The following is a 14,340-nucleotide window of genomic DNA, read 5'->3' on the forward strand; positions in this document are numbered from 1 at the left end:
ACCCAGGAAGGATTCACTTAAGGCTCTTCAGCTGAGGCTCCTGAGGTTTTTTTCCTGTCCACGTGGTGGATAAACCACAAGTTGAAGAGAGAGGGATAACTGAGATGGGCCAGAAGGGCAGTTTTGAGTTTCTGACTGTATTTTTAATTAATTGCATGGCACTTACAAGCCAATGACAGCTGTCCTATAAATCTAAAACAATTAAATAAAATAAGCATAAGCTAAATAATAGTTTTGTATGTGCCATGCATATTTAAATACCCAAACCACGAGTGTGATATTAATAAAGTGTATCAAAGTTCACACTGACATAAACCAGATTTATTGGGCTATATATATAGTACAGCTGGGCCTTATATATATAGCATCACAGAGGTGGCAAAAGCAATAAAAACCTAATCTGTTTGTAGGCAAGCAGCCACCATCATGTTTGATGGGTTCACACAGGCACAAAAAACTCAAAACCCAGCTTTATTTCCTCAATTTCAAAGATCTAATGAGCTCTCTGCATATGACAGCTCAGGTCCTTCTCCCCCCACACCTGACACCATTCCCCACATGTTCACTCACAAACCATTTCAGCCTTCAGCCAGCCCTGAGATGCTCTAATTTATGCCACAGAACAACAACAAAAAAAAATGCTCTCAGCAGCCACTGAAGAGCTGTATAAAAGGAAGAATTTTCCTTCTCCACCTTCTCCACCCTGTTAGGGTGGGTTCACCCTGATTCAGGGCCCTCGGACCAGCCCAACTGATCACACCAAAGTGCTGCCACTGCAGAGCTTCTCTTTTTGGTCAGTCTTTGCTGACAGGTAAGAACTGAGTGATCTGTGGAGACTGAGCATCCCTTCTGCTCCCTGGGAATCCCTCCTGGCCAGGGAAGTGGAGAAGGTGCTCCTGGGGCTGACACAAGAGAGGGTTGAGGATAAACAGGGCAGCTACTAAAAAGGGAATGGAGCCTCAGGGGCTGTGACACGGGGGGAACTCCATTTCCAGCTGTTTCCCTGGATGACAAGGGGTCATTTCCTCTCCTCTCCTCATCATCCACTTCTCTCTCATCTATTTTTAAAACAGGGGGTTTCATTTTAAGGGAAAATAACGCAGCACCCAAAATTGGTCCCTCTCTGGGATTAACAACACAGCCCTTATTCCAAAGCCCAGCCCACCTAACACTGCATTGCAAGAGCAGCCAAAAAAGCCCCCAGAAAACACACACTGAAATGCCAGCACGTTTCCCAGCACTCTGTGGAGCAGCCTGGGTGATGCCACGCATCTTTTTCAGCTCTAATTACCAGGATTCTCTGATCAAGGCACAATTATTTGCTGATCAAGGGTATTATTGATTCTAACCCGTTGGCCTACTGGGATCAGCCTGAATGACACGGCAGACCCCGACAGATTAAATACTGTCAGAACATTCCAGGGAAGCTTTGAGGGAAGATTCTCTTCCTGTTACTGCCTCAGCATATGTCAAGTTTCACAGCTCGTAGGATATCAAGATGTTTCGTGCCAGGCAGGGCTAACAGCACAGCATCTCAGTGCCAGCCAGAGCTGGGGAGGGTTCTCTCTGCAGAGGAATGCAAGAGTGAAGAGGGAGGTGGACAAGAGGGCATTTCCTGTAACAGTCCTTCTGGTAAGCAGGGAAGGTGAGGGTTCCAGATGTGCCACGAGCCCACCTGTTCTCCTGTGCTGACATCCTTCCAAGAGGATTCAAGGCACACACCAAAGGAAGGTGGATGTGGCTGTTTAAGGAGATGCAGCTTTGACAGAACACACGTGAGCACATCTTTAGGCAGCTCAGATTCCACCTCCCTTCGTAATCTGGCAGCAGACAGCGAGGATCAGGAGAAAACCAAAGCAGTCAGGCAAGAGAGCAAACTGGAACAGCATCGAGGTGGGGGAAAGGCTTGGCCCTCACGAGAAAGCCACAGAGGTCATTTGTTTGCAGCCCAGCACATCTATTCGTTACCCAAACCCACAAGCTCGGGCTGGCCAGGAGCAAACACCACGTGGAGAGGATGGAGAGGAAGCAGCGTTCCCTCCACAGAGGCACCTCCAGCTGCTCCACACACCGGGTTTCTGATCAAACCAACACTGAACAGGAGGCAAAAAGGCAGAAATCCCACTGGAGGCATGAAGCAAATCCTAAGGAGTGACAGGCTTTAAGCCAGTTGGATATTCCAGCAGCACAACATGAAGGGCCTCTGTGGTGGGGAAGGCCCGTCCTTCCCCACCCACCAGGGAGATTTTAATCTTCAATAATTGCACGTGGGATTTTAACAATGCCTTCATTCATGGGAGAACTCCAAACTGGTTTGTAAACTGGCAGGAGGCAATAATGGTTTCGGGCCATTATCAGGTGGGAAGGGTAGAACCACCAGAAATGCTGAAAAAATAAGAATATTCAACAAATATTTTTCTTTCTGTGCCAGGAGAAAAAGGCCAGTCCTGATATGGTATGGATATGAAATACTTTTCAATCCAGCAGTGAATTAGGAGGTTCCCAAACAGAAACTTCCTAAGTGATAATAGATTTAAATCAGCAGATTTAGATAAGTTGCTCTCAAAGACTTTCGGAATAGTTATCCCGGGATGTTCTCCAGAGTCTTCACTCAAGATTTTTATTGAGCCTCAGAACAATGAGGAAACACAAAGTAAACAGGAAAACACGGCACTGTGACTGGATTTTAAAAAGCATAAGCAGAATAATCCAAGGAATTTTATAACCCCCAGGAGAAATAATGAAATAGAGGAACTGGACGAGTCATAATAAATTAACGGAGGGTGATATAATTTATGCAAATTAAAGCTTGTTAATGGAAAAGATGTTAAACTAATATATCTTTTTTGCTGAGACAATGGCACCAGGGTAATGTGCTTAGATTTCTGCAAGGTGTTTGATCTTACACCTCCACACAACTTTGTGAATGAGAAATAAGGGGGGGGGGATTAGTTTTTGCTCTTGTTTCCAGAGCTTGGTATGAAAAGCAGTCCAGAGGGTTAGAGGAGTCCCACCACAACAAAAAATGACTCTCAAGATGCAAGTTTTTCGGCATCACACAGCTCAAGGCAAAGCACAGTAACTTAGAGAGCACATAATTTCAAATATCCTTTGCACGTGCTTTTTTTTTTCCCCAGATTCTATGGTGATTTAAAGACAACAGCAGAGACATCAAAGGGAGAACTAAATCCTCCCAAAGCAAGGATGATTTTTGCCCTCTGCACACACCAGGGGACAGAAATATTCACCAGCCTCATAGAATTACTGAATTTACTTCTGAGAGACCCATCACAGCCAGGTGAGACTTCAAAAAACCAGATCCACGCTGCTGACACAAACTAGTCCAGATCCACAGACCTGGATGACCAGCTCATAAATTTCAAGCCAAAAAAAAAATTGTTTTAAGGCATCACATTGTTAATTTGGGGCTTGAAAACCCAAATGTATTACATTTTAATTCAGAATTAAAAGCATCCTGATAAAGAGTAGCCAGGCTCAGTCTGGATGGGCTGCTCCTTCTCTGCTTTGAGAGCACACTGGGCCTGCAAAACCCTCAGCAGTGCTGTTTGGGACAGCAGCACCACCACCACCACCACAAAAAAATACATATATATAAAAATAAAATATATAAATATATTATATATATAATTATATCTATTATATATATTACATATATATTATACTTTATATAGATTATATTATAAATAAATATATAAAAATATATATAAATATATATAAAAATATATAAAAATATATAAATAAATATATATAAATAAATATATATAAATAAATATATATAAAAATAAATATATATATAAATAAATCAGCCCCCTGAAAGAGCCAATGTAGCTTGCTAAGAAATAAAACTGCTTAAAGGACAGAACACCCCACATTTTCCATGCTCTGCTGGGTGTCCTCTGGTGCACACCAGATTTTGACACAAGCTATGCCAGTCTAAAGATGAAAAAGAAGTCAACAAGAGTTAAAGGGATGTAAATCTTGCCTGACTGTGATCAAAGGCCATCCTCATTTTAACCCACATTTACTTTAGGTCTCAATTCCACTGCAGCTAAGCAGGAACATGCCAGGGGCATGGATGAGGTCCCAACAGTTTTAGGCATGGAATACACAAGGAACAAAAAAACTACCCAGCCATTCACAACATACAACTCATTTTCATTCTTTTAACTGGCTTTAAAACACTGTAAAATACTCCAGACTAATGGGGTACAGTGTTTAAGTAACCCCAGTATTGTAAACTCGAGTGCACTGAACCATCACTGAAGAACCTTGCAGTGCCTTCCTCTGTGAGTTTACTTTGGGGTTAAGTGGGTGAATCACGAGGGGGAAATAAAAGAGGAATTGATATCACAGTCTTCTCTAAGGGGAAAAAAAAAATACAGAAAAAAAAATAAAAAATGTAAAAAGGCAGGTCTGTGTGGTTCACCCCGTGTCACAGAAAAAAAGAGATCTCAAGGATCACAGCTGTGGTGAACGGTGGGAAAAGTTATTGATCTAAAAGAATTCATTTTTACTATAAGGGCTGGTACTTTTACTTATTTAATAAAGGTCTGGCATCAAATCACTGTGAATTTCAGGATTATCTAATTCTATCTAATCTCATTCAATCACTGATGCTCCAGACTGTAGCAGAAAGGAATGCTTGCCCTTTCCTGTCTTCAGGGGCCATCTCTGGTTGCCCTGGCAACACAGCAAAAGCAGCTTCCACAGAGCCAAGTACCACCTATCACATCCATCTCTGGATAAAAAGGAAGGATGGGGTTGCAAGGGAGTTTTTGCAATTTGATGGGCAGAGATGGGCAGAGCAGCAGCCACCACTGGGGTGGGATGTGCTCCCCACTCCTGAATTAGCACTGCCCCAGAGGCTGGGGGATAAATGCAAGCTCCTGGGGTAAGATACTCCACTGGCAGAGCACTCTGCTCGCCTTCAGAAGGAAAAGTTTTATACTAAGAAGCTGTGGTGATTCACAGGCCCGAGGTAAGTGAAGCCATTTAACACCCCAGAGCTGCTTTTTGAATTACCTGAAACACTCCCAGCACCCAACTGGGAACCAGCAGCCAAACACACAATATCTTTCCAGTGTCATCATTAGAAATATTTCAGATTTTGTGCTTTCTAGACCAAATGGCTGCCTCCAGTGTCTCTCCTATCACCAGAACCTCTCAAGTTTTCCTGCTTCCCAGTTCTCTGGAACTCTCATGGGGCCTTGGTTGATGTCTGTAGATGCTGCACCAAGGTGACTCTGCCTCCAGTGACCCAGCTGGTTGGCAACACTGCTGCAAGTTTCTTTCTAGCTGAAGATATAAAAGATTAAAGAGCCTGCTTTCCATAGTTATTGAAGCTGTCCTGACATCTAAAAATGAGGGATTTGATGCACGGGAATATTTTCATACAGGTAATCAAAGAACAGGGCAAATTTGGGCTTGATGGTATTTCCCAGACTCTTTGGCTCTGTTACACATGTGCAAAATAAAGCAAAAGCTACAATTTCCACATGAACTGGAGGCAAAGTGAATGAGCAAGAACCTTTCAGTGCTTGGGAATTCCCTCCATCCATCCTTCCTCATCCTCAGACACGTTACAAGAAAATCCTTTATCAGATTGTATTTATGACCCAGGGGAATGTGTAATTTCCTCTCTGTTCTCGCCCTGGTTTTGCTAAAATAACAGAGCCAAAAATAACAGAAAGGAAATGCATTGCTCCAGCAGTGCAGGTGGTGTGTACAGAAGATTCACCTTCACTCAAAGAGCAGGGAGAGAGTAAAGCAGAGGTGCTAAAAAATGTGCTGGTTTATTTACAAAACTGCACGTGATTCCTGCAACATTAACTAACTCCTCAGGAGAGTCTTTCCTTGTCCTCAGCTGGAAAACTGAGTTTGGGACAGAGGGCCCTACAAAGAGTTCTTCAGTGCCATCTGCCAGAAGTCAGGAAGGTGAGGGAGGTGAGCTTGCCCTAACAGAAAACCAAAAAAAAGCCCTGAAATGGTGTGAATGGTGATTCTTCAGCTGGAAAAGTGAAGAAGATGCATTTCAATATTTCAAAACACAGAAGAAAGAAGACAGGGAACAGGGCACAGATGCCAAATGAGAATCTGCTGTGTAGCAAGATGTTTTCCAGATAATGGAAATAGAGTGGGCATAAGAGAAACAGGGTAAGACAATGCAGAAGGGGGGGGGGGGTTGAAAGCAAAACAAACAAACAAAACCCACAAAAGCAAACAAACATGATTGATAGGAAAGGAAAAAATATAGACAAAACAATGTGATTTTGCAAGCACAATATTTTGGCCAAGCAATACTTAAATAAAAACAGAGTGGATCTCTTTTCCAAAGTCTAGGGCCAATCACAGAACTACAGAATGGTTTGGGATGGAAGGGACCTTAAAGCACATCTCATTTCACCCCCTTCAGGTGACAGGGACAGCTCCCACTAGACCAGGTTGCTCCAAGCCCTGTCCAACCTGGCCTTGAACACCTCCAACAGGTTTCCAATAGGAAACTGCTCCTCTGCTCTCCCTGCCCCATAACTGAACCACAACAAGCCATCTGAAAAGTTCATCATCCCCACAGACTCGAACTGGTTGGCAGTTTTAAATGAACCAAGTTTCTGAGGGAGTTAATCCTGCTCTTCAGTCACCCTGGCCACTCAGATCCCCTGCTCACTGAAGGCACTTGCCACCAAATTAGCACTGCTCCCTTTGAATAAGGCCAGAAAGTTTGGACACAGACCACTGCAAATTAAAACCAGGTGTCTGTGCCCTGAAGCAGCAGAGACAGCCCTAAGCAGTTTAATGACATCTCTAAATAATTTTGACAGCAAAATTACTTATCCTATGTCACCTTTACACTGCCCTTGACACGGCGCTAACGAGATGATGTTGGTTTCCCTGCTCCCATATATTTATTTGTCTGTCTTTCTTCCCATGCTTCACTTTCTTTTCCTCAGAGCAGGAGGTTTTCTAGACCTGATGCAGCACAGCACCAACCACCAGGCAAGGAGTTCTGGCTGCAGCTGCTGATTTCGTGGGTCAAACTTAATCCCAGAGGGGCTGAGGGCTCAGAAACTTCCTCTTCCTACAGCAGAGCCCACCAGAGAACAGGATTCCTCAGTGCCAGACATGACACTTGTCTGTGGGGTGAGGAAACCCCCTCTGCAGCCTTTATGGAATCCCAGGAGGAAATCTGCTCGCTCCAAGCAGGATCCCTCACACACACCAACCTCAGCACGAATATTCTTTCAGAGCTTGGCCTGTTATTCACAAACACTGAACTCACACACATCATACAAGACCTTTTGCCTCCAGTGTCTCATCACTGCTCTCTGCAACAGCAGAAATGTTCACCACAGCTCTTGCACGAGGGCAAACCTCCCCCACTTGGAACTCCTTGAAGCCCATTGTAAGATAAAATTATTTTCCTAAGCCACAGCTGCTCGTACATCTCTGCTGCTCACTCACAAGGCTGCAATCCAATTAATATTTTCCTTTCCAGAGGGTATTTAATAATCCACAAAATTAAATCCTTCAGTATTGTGCTGGCACCCTTGGTGCCATTGATCTGGGTTTGTTTTGCCTCTGTGTGAAACAATAACCAGCCCTTTTATCGGTGCAACCCCCGTCCTCCAAACCTCTGACAGTGGGCATCACACAGCTGCCACGTGCCCTGCTCAGGAGCAGAGTTTTTGAGGACCATGAGGAATAATTTCCAGAGCAGAACACATTTAGGAGCACCTCTCATTGCCACACTGATTCTCCGTTCAAGCCGCCAGTTCTCCCCTGGAAATCCCCTTTTGGTGAAGCGCTCTATGACCCAAAACCAGCTGATTTTAAGGACTCTCCTGTGAAAGAAAGAAGCTGACACAGGTTTTCCCACTGTCCTCAGATCACAAAGCCCTGCAAGCTGAGGCTGTGGACTCAAACTCAACACCTCTTCCCATCCCTGCATGGGATGTGTGAGCCTCTCACCCCATTTAAGACCATGGCACACCTTATCTCCAGTTTCTCCCTAAAGGTGAAATCTAACAGATTTTGAAGAAACTTTTGTTGAGAATTCAAGTTGAATTCCCAAGTCTGCAGTGCAGCACACACACGCCAAAAATCACCTGAGCCAAGTCCATTAAAAAGCAAAACAGAAGGAAAAAACCCCACAAACAAAAAAAAGCCCAACCAACTCAAAAACCTCCAACAAACACTAACCCAAACTAAGATGTGCTGGATTAAAAGCAACAAGCCAAATCAGCATGAAACCACAAATAAAAATCAACAGACTGTGCCAAAGACCTTGGGGGGATAAAGAGGTTTATAAGTCTGCTTTACAGAGGGGCTTTTTCCACATTCATAAGGCAGCCCCCCGGGACACAAAGGCAAAGTTATGAAAACAGTCCCCTTCACGTAAACCCCAACGTTCTCCAGCTCCAATCCTTAAACCCACAGCAGCTCAAAAATGAACCTAAATCTAATCTGTTCCATTAACAGTGAAATTTCAGAATTAATCCTGACTCTACAGGCAGCCAACTCAGTTCTCCAGCAGGCAAAGTCCTCTTCTCATAGGAAAGTTCTCATGAGAGACTCATGTCCAGCGTGAGAGATTCCCCTTTTGGGCCAGTCTCTGAATTTGGGTCCCACCACACAGGGTCAACTCAGTAGCCCAAGGATCTCCCTTCTCTGCCCCTGTGCAGCTCCTGGCTCTCCAGGAAACCTGTGGAGCAGCCAGGACAGCATCCCTGGGGAAGGGCAGTGAGTGGAGCTGCAGCCAGAGCCAAACAGCACAAGTGACACAAAGCAACTGGCTGGGGGTGACACAGAGCTGCCTTCCACCCCTGCACCTCAAAACAGGGAACAGGAGAATGCTCAGAAACCTTGGAGCTAAATAACAAGAGATTTAGCTGTTTACTGGCATTCAGTTTTATTAGAAGTAAGCAGACAGTTACTTTTTCCATCCCTGACAAAGTCTTGGACTGACGCCTTAACCTCGGGGCATCAAACGAAAACAACAACGACGATGACGAAGAGCAAAAAAGCAGCAAATAAATCACATATAAACCAAACCAAGAGCAAAACACAGCCCCAGTAGGCAAATGAATTACCATTGTCAGTGACTGAGTTATGCACAACCACCATGTGTCTCAGCATGCGACGAAGGAGATGGGACAAAAACTAAACATCCCTCTGTGGTAGTTTTTGTTTTGTTTGAATAGGGCCATGTCACAATAGCTTTGGGGAACCCGGCCTTCCCTCATTCACCTGTGACCTGAACCTTGAACTTCAACATGGGCCACCTTTCAAACTGACACCCTGTCCAAGAACAGATGGGAAAAGAGGATAAGGAGCAGACAATGTCCAGTCAGTCCTAACTCACTTTTAGAGGCAGCACTGCTAGAATGCAAACACAGCAAAGGGTCGCACACAGTCTGATGGGGGAAACAATCAAATGCCTTTCTGCTGCTATCCTAGATATCCAATGCTGGACTTCACAAATCTAAGTTATTTTCATTTAGCAATAAACATTTTAGAGCTGTTTCCCCCTCCCTCCAGCTATAAAAGTCCACTGTCACTTTAAAGACCAGCCCTGGCTGTGGGTTGAAAGCAGAGATGGAGAGAATGCACGAGTGGTATTCAAACTTCGATGGGGCAGAGGGAACCCTGGGGGGAATGGGCTTCACCAGAATAGACTGGAATCCATCCAGGGCTCCAAACAAGACAAACTGCCCAGAACTGACAAGCACAAATTTGGGGGAAGACCCCTAGTTCACATCTGACAACTCAACTTTGTGAACGTTTGGTATCCTGTGCCTCTGCAACACTGAAGGGACCCAGACCTGTGCCGTTCCTGCCCTCCAGATCTGAAAACCTTCTGTGCAAAGGCCGGGGCACAAAGCAGAGGGGCAGACACCACCTCCCTCATCTGACAACTTACTGAGTGAACGCTTGGCATCCTTTGCCTCTGCAACACTGAAGGGACCCAGACCTGTGCCATTCTTCCCTTTCTGACCTGAAAAGCCTCTGTGCAGAGGCTGGGGCACAAAGCCCCAGGGGCAGACACCGCTTCCCCCATCGCTGTGTGACCCAAAGCATAGGGCACAAAGCCCCAGGGGCAGACACCGCTTCCCCCATCGCTGTGTGACCCAAAGGAGAGGGCACAAAGCCCCAGGGGCAGACACCGCTTCCCCATCGCTGCGTGACCGCAAGGACGCCTCTGCCCTTCCACCCTCCCAGCGCGCAGGGGATCCCTCCCCATCCTCCCGCACTCCCGCGGGTGCTCTCCCCGCATCCCCCACGGCTCGGCGCGACCCTGCGGGGCCCTCCTGCATCCCTCCCCCCTCCTCCCCCTCGCTGATTGATGGATGCCGGCGCGGGGGCGGCCGCGGCCCGGGGGGAGGAGGCGCCAGGGCGGCCGGCGCGACGCGGCCGCTCTCTCTGCCCCCCCTCCTCTCCCCTGAGCCTCGCAGGAAACCGGCGGTCGGTGGCGGAGCGGGGCCCGGCGCCGGCCCCTGTCTGCAGCTGCGGCAGCAAACGAGCTGCGACGGGGCGGCGGGGGGCGGGCGCCGCTCCCCCGGCACCGCCGGCACCGCGGCCGGGGCGCGGGCACGGGCGGGGGGGACGCGGCGCCAGCCCCGGGGAGGGATGGGGGGGGTACCGCGCTCGGCTGCCCTGCGGGGACCCCGCGCAGCGGGGGAGGAGCTCAGACCTCGGGGGGAGCAGCTCAGCCCTCGGGGGGAGCCCAGCCCTCGGGGGGAGCCGTGCCCGGCTCGGCTCCGGCTCCTGCCAGCGCGGGGTTGGGGCACGACGCGGTTTCCCTTCACGGACAGAGCGCTCCTCTCTCCTCTCAACCTTAGACGGAGAGCCAGGCAGGGCCTCTGAGCCATCGATGCGGGGATTAAGAGCCCCTACTATTCCCGCCTGGCTGGGATACACTGGATGTCACCTTTCCCAAAGGAAGAGCCGGGCTCAGCCCTTGGAGCGCTCCCTTTGCTGCCTGCGGTGAGCAGACGGGGAGAGGAGCAGACGCCTGCAAGCAGCTGGGCTTGCCCCCCTTCCAAAGGCAGGGCTTGAGTTTTCCTGGCCTATTCCCGCTGTCCAAGGACTGATCAGTGGAACCGGCTGCAGGCAGGATCAGCTCCCCACCTCCACACCCCCATGGGATAACACAGCAGCACAAGGACCAGGCATTGCAAATTTCAACTGACTGACACTATAAAATATAAAGGATTTCTGCACTGGAGGAGAATCAGCCCTTTGATCTCAGCGGTGCTTGACTGGGTGATCACTAAATGGGGAAAGGGAAACTGTGCCCGATTTTTAATCCTCCTCCTTGTGTGACTGTTTGGAACGTGTAGTGCACGTAGCTACGACAAGGCACTAGCAAAATATTTCAGGTTCAATATGTGGAACTGTCCTTTGGTCAGATAACGTGTTCTAATTACAGCACAGAAAGGGCAGCGAGCACTGACAAAAAAGAGTTCTGATGAAAGTCCTCACTGGGGTTTGGCCTTGCTGTGCAAATTCTGACATCAAAACCCCCTTCCAGCTGGGGAAGCAGCAGGAGGCAAGTCCAGAAAGATTTATTTCTCCTTTCCCAAAACTACACCAACCTCTTTTTTCTGAACTTCTCAAATTCAGTTCTAAAAGTCTACCAGACACTTGTTCCATGCAGAGCTGCCTTCCCATCGGGAAATGCAGAGATCCCTGCACAGCTATTAAAAATGCTGCTGCTAGGAAAGCGTAGTATGGCCTTTGGGCCACCAACTAATGCAACTTAGAAGTCAAAAAGTGACCAGCAGACAGTGTCACCTGGCCAGACACTTCTCGACACCATCACAACTGTGGCACATCCCTTTGGTCTGCCAATTGTTGGCTCTGATCCACGGGATTGGTAACCAAAGCACATGCCAAGCTCCAAGCTGGAGGAAGCTGATCACACCCCAGCACACACCTTGCCCCATCAACCCAGAGGAACCTGCAAGAGCCAGGTTTCAGTCCACCTGATTTAAACCACCACGGCAATGGTGCAGCAGCAGCAGTCCCCGTGAGCCCGATGGGCAGTGGCACGGACCTGCTGCTGCACAACGCACAGGCAAGACACCCTCACATTTAATTTATGTGACTCTGATTATTGTTCTGAGCCCCTTCCCAGGGGAATGTGGATATAACCATGCATACACAGAGATATTGCCCAGGAACGATACAAACTCACAACTCTATTTGTCGTGCCAAACCACGACAGAGACTCTCTGTGGACAGAGACTTGACACCAAAGCAGCAATAAAAAAATTTTTAAAAAAGGTTGATTTCAGTGAGTAAAAGTACAAAAATTTCCAGCTGTATCTGTTTCCACAGTGCTACTGGCAGTGTTGTTCTTTCAGACCAAGACCTGCTTTAGTTCACCAAACCAACAGCTTCGCCCTCCCGGTTAGACATTATTGTACTTTATGGTTATTTTTATACATGATGAACTCTTTTAAAGCCTTACTTTACTATGATTTCAGTAGCTTTTTATATATAGCATCAACATCTTTTCCATGAAAATGTTGATGAGAGATTTTGAAAGTCTCAGGATAAAGGCAAGACAGCAGAATACACAAGGAACTCAAAAGTTGGGAAGAAAATATCTCTAAAAGCCATAACTGTGACCCGTGACATGAATGTTGTTCAAGTTGTAAGCATTTAAGATGAGCTTGTTTTCCTCATTAAGTTCATCTAACCAAATTCACTGATGGTTTGTAAACTGTGGCTGTTCTGATTCTGACACGTGGGTGCAATTACAATTCCCTTTCGCTTTATTTAGCCATTTTTACACCTCTGCACAATACACAAAAATGAAGGGGTGGGAATAAGGAAGAGGCTCCTGAACGATTTGCCTTTGCGCACAGACAGCTCCCCCTGAAAACCAAAAAAATCACGCCATGTGCTGCTTCCTTTAGGTCAAACACTGCTCTTCCCATCTGCTCTGCTTCCAAACTCCTCTCCTGCTCGCCTCTCCCTAGACTGCAGGAACCCTCACAGTGCAAGCAGGGCTCTGGCAGACTCGATGACCCTCAGAGATCACGGTTTCATGATCACAGAAGCAAAGAGATTTTTTTTTTTTTTAAAGGGAAGGAGGCAGAGGAGAGGGAAGATGTCTTAGCTAAAGCACATAGTTTAACAATAATCTTACCACTGGAGACGAAATTCGACACCCAGGGCAATCACAGATTGGAGGATGTACCTGTAAGATTCCTTTGGACATAAGAGTCTTCAAACTTTTCCCTATATGCAGAAGAGAAGAAAAAGGAGAAGAAGAAGAAAAAGGATCAGCACGTTTATAAAAGGAAAGTATTTAGGGAAAGGGGGGAATAGGGAGGGGGGGTGCACGCGTCTGCTTCCCTATACACACCCCTCCCCTCGCCTGCCTACCAGCACCCACCCCCGCCTGCCGCTTCATCCAACTTTCTCCCCCGCAGGTACCCGCGGAGGGAAGGAAGCACCGGCGCAGCCCTCGGCAGCCGCTGCCTGCCCTTGGTTCCAGCGCTCCCGCAGCCCGGCAGAGCCGCGGCAGGAGGAGCTCCCGCACAGCCAGGGCAGAGCCGCGGCAGGAGGAGCTCCCACAGCCCGGCAGAGCCGCGGCCAAGCCCCCGCAGGCTGCGCGCTGCCCACGCACCCGGGGCACGGCCGGGCGAGCGGGGCAGCCCACGCGGCGCCTCCCCGCTGCTCCTCTGTCCACTGCGCCTCAGTCCTCCTGACTCACCCCAGAGGAATTGAGCTTTTCCCGAAGGCGGCAGGAGCCCCAGTAATAAAAGAAACGGGAGCGATGCGCACGGGAGCCCCGGCAATTAGCGCGGCGGCCCGAAGCGATGCCCCGGCGCTCTGGCGATCAATAACCCAGGCGAGGTGTCAGTCACCTCCTAATCGCTCCTCAGCCCCCCAGGGCTGACACCTCCAGGTCTCAGAGCTCATTACGTGCCGCATCGGCTCCGCTCTCTCCCCGCCCGCCCCCGCTGCTCCCCCCGGAGCCCCCCGCTCCTCCGCCGGGGCCCCGCTCTCCACCTGCCGCCCGCACCAGCAGCTCCGCCGCGGTGCCGGGACTGCGGCGCCGGCTCGGGCGGGCGGGGAGGGGAGGGAGGGAGGCAGGGCAGGCGCCCGTCAGCAGCCGCCGGCGCCGCGGAGGTCCCGCACCACCCAGCTGCGAGGGGAACACCCCCTCCGCCCCGCCCGCCGCCCCGCCGGTGCCTGGCCGGGGCTGCGCTGCCGCTCCCCGCGGCGCCGGCTCTGCCCGACACCGCCGCCGCCGACACCGCCGGGGGCTCGCAGGGGCGGGCGACCACCCCCGCGGGACGCCGAGCC

At 48.9% G+C, this 14,340-nt stretch overlaps 1 protein-coding gene across 5 annotated transcripts in view; it reads right to left on the minus strand.

Annotated features, from left to right (window-relative positions):
* SAMD11 (sterile alpha motif domain containing 11) overlaps positions 1 to 14,340 on the minus strand; it is a 116,518-nt gene that overhangs the window by 100,370 nt on the left and 1,808 nt on the right. Inside the window, exons 1-2 of one of the 5 annotated variants that reach the window (XM_064678484.1) lie at positions 14,044 to 14,062; positions 13,175 to 13,266 (exon numbers count right to left, since the gene is read on the minus strand). In XM_064678484.1, coding sequence (XP_064534554.1) covers positions 13,175 to 13,246 — 72 coding nt within the window. In that variant the 5' untranslated portion in view covers positions 13,247 to 13,266; positions 14,044 to 14,062. Of the gene's footprint in view, positions 1 to 13,174; positions 13,267 to 13,744; positions 13,879 to 14,043; positions 14,063 to 14,340 lie in introns of those variants that run through there. The other 4 variants (XM_064678485.1, XM_064678483.1, XM_064678481.1 and 1 more) reach the window with 4 other exon arrangements.

This window comes from Pseudopipra pipra, chromosome 22, assembly GCF_036250125.1.
Source record: "Pseudopipra pipra isolate bDixPip1 chromosome 22, bDixPip1.hap1, whole genome shotgun sequence".
In the NCBI taxonomy this organism is placed as follows: Eukaryota; Metazoa; Chordata; class Aves; order Passeriformes; family Pipridae; genus Pseudopipra; species Pseudopipra pipra.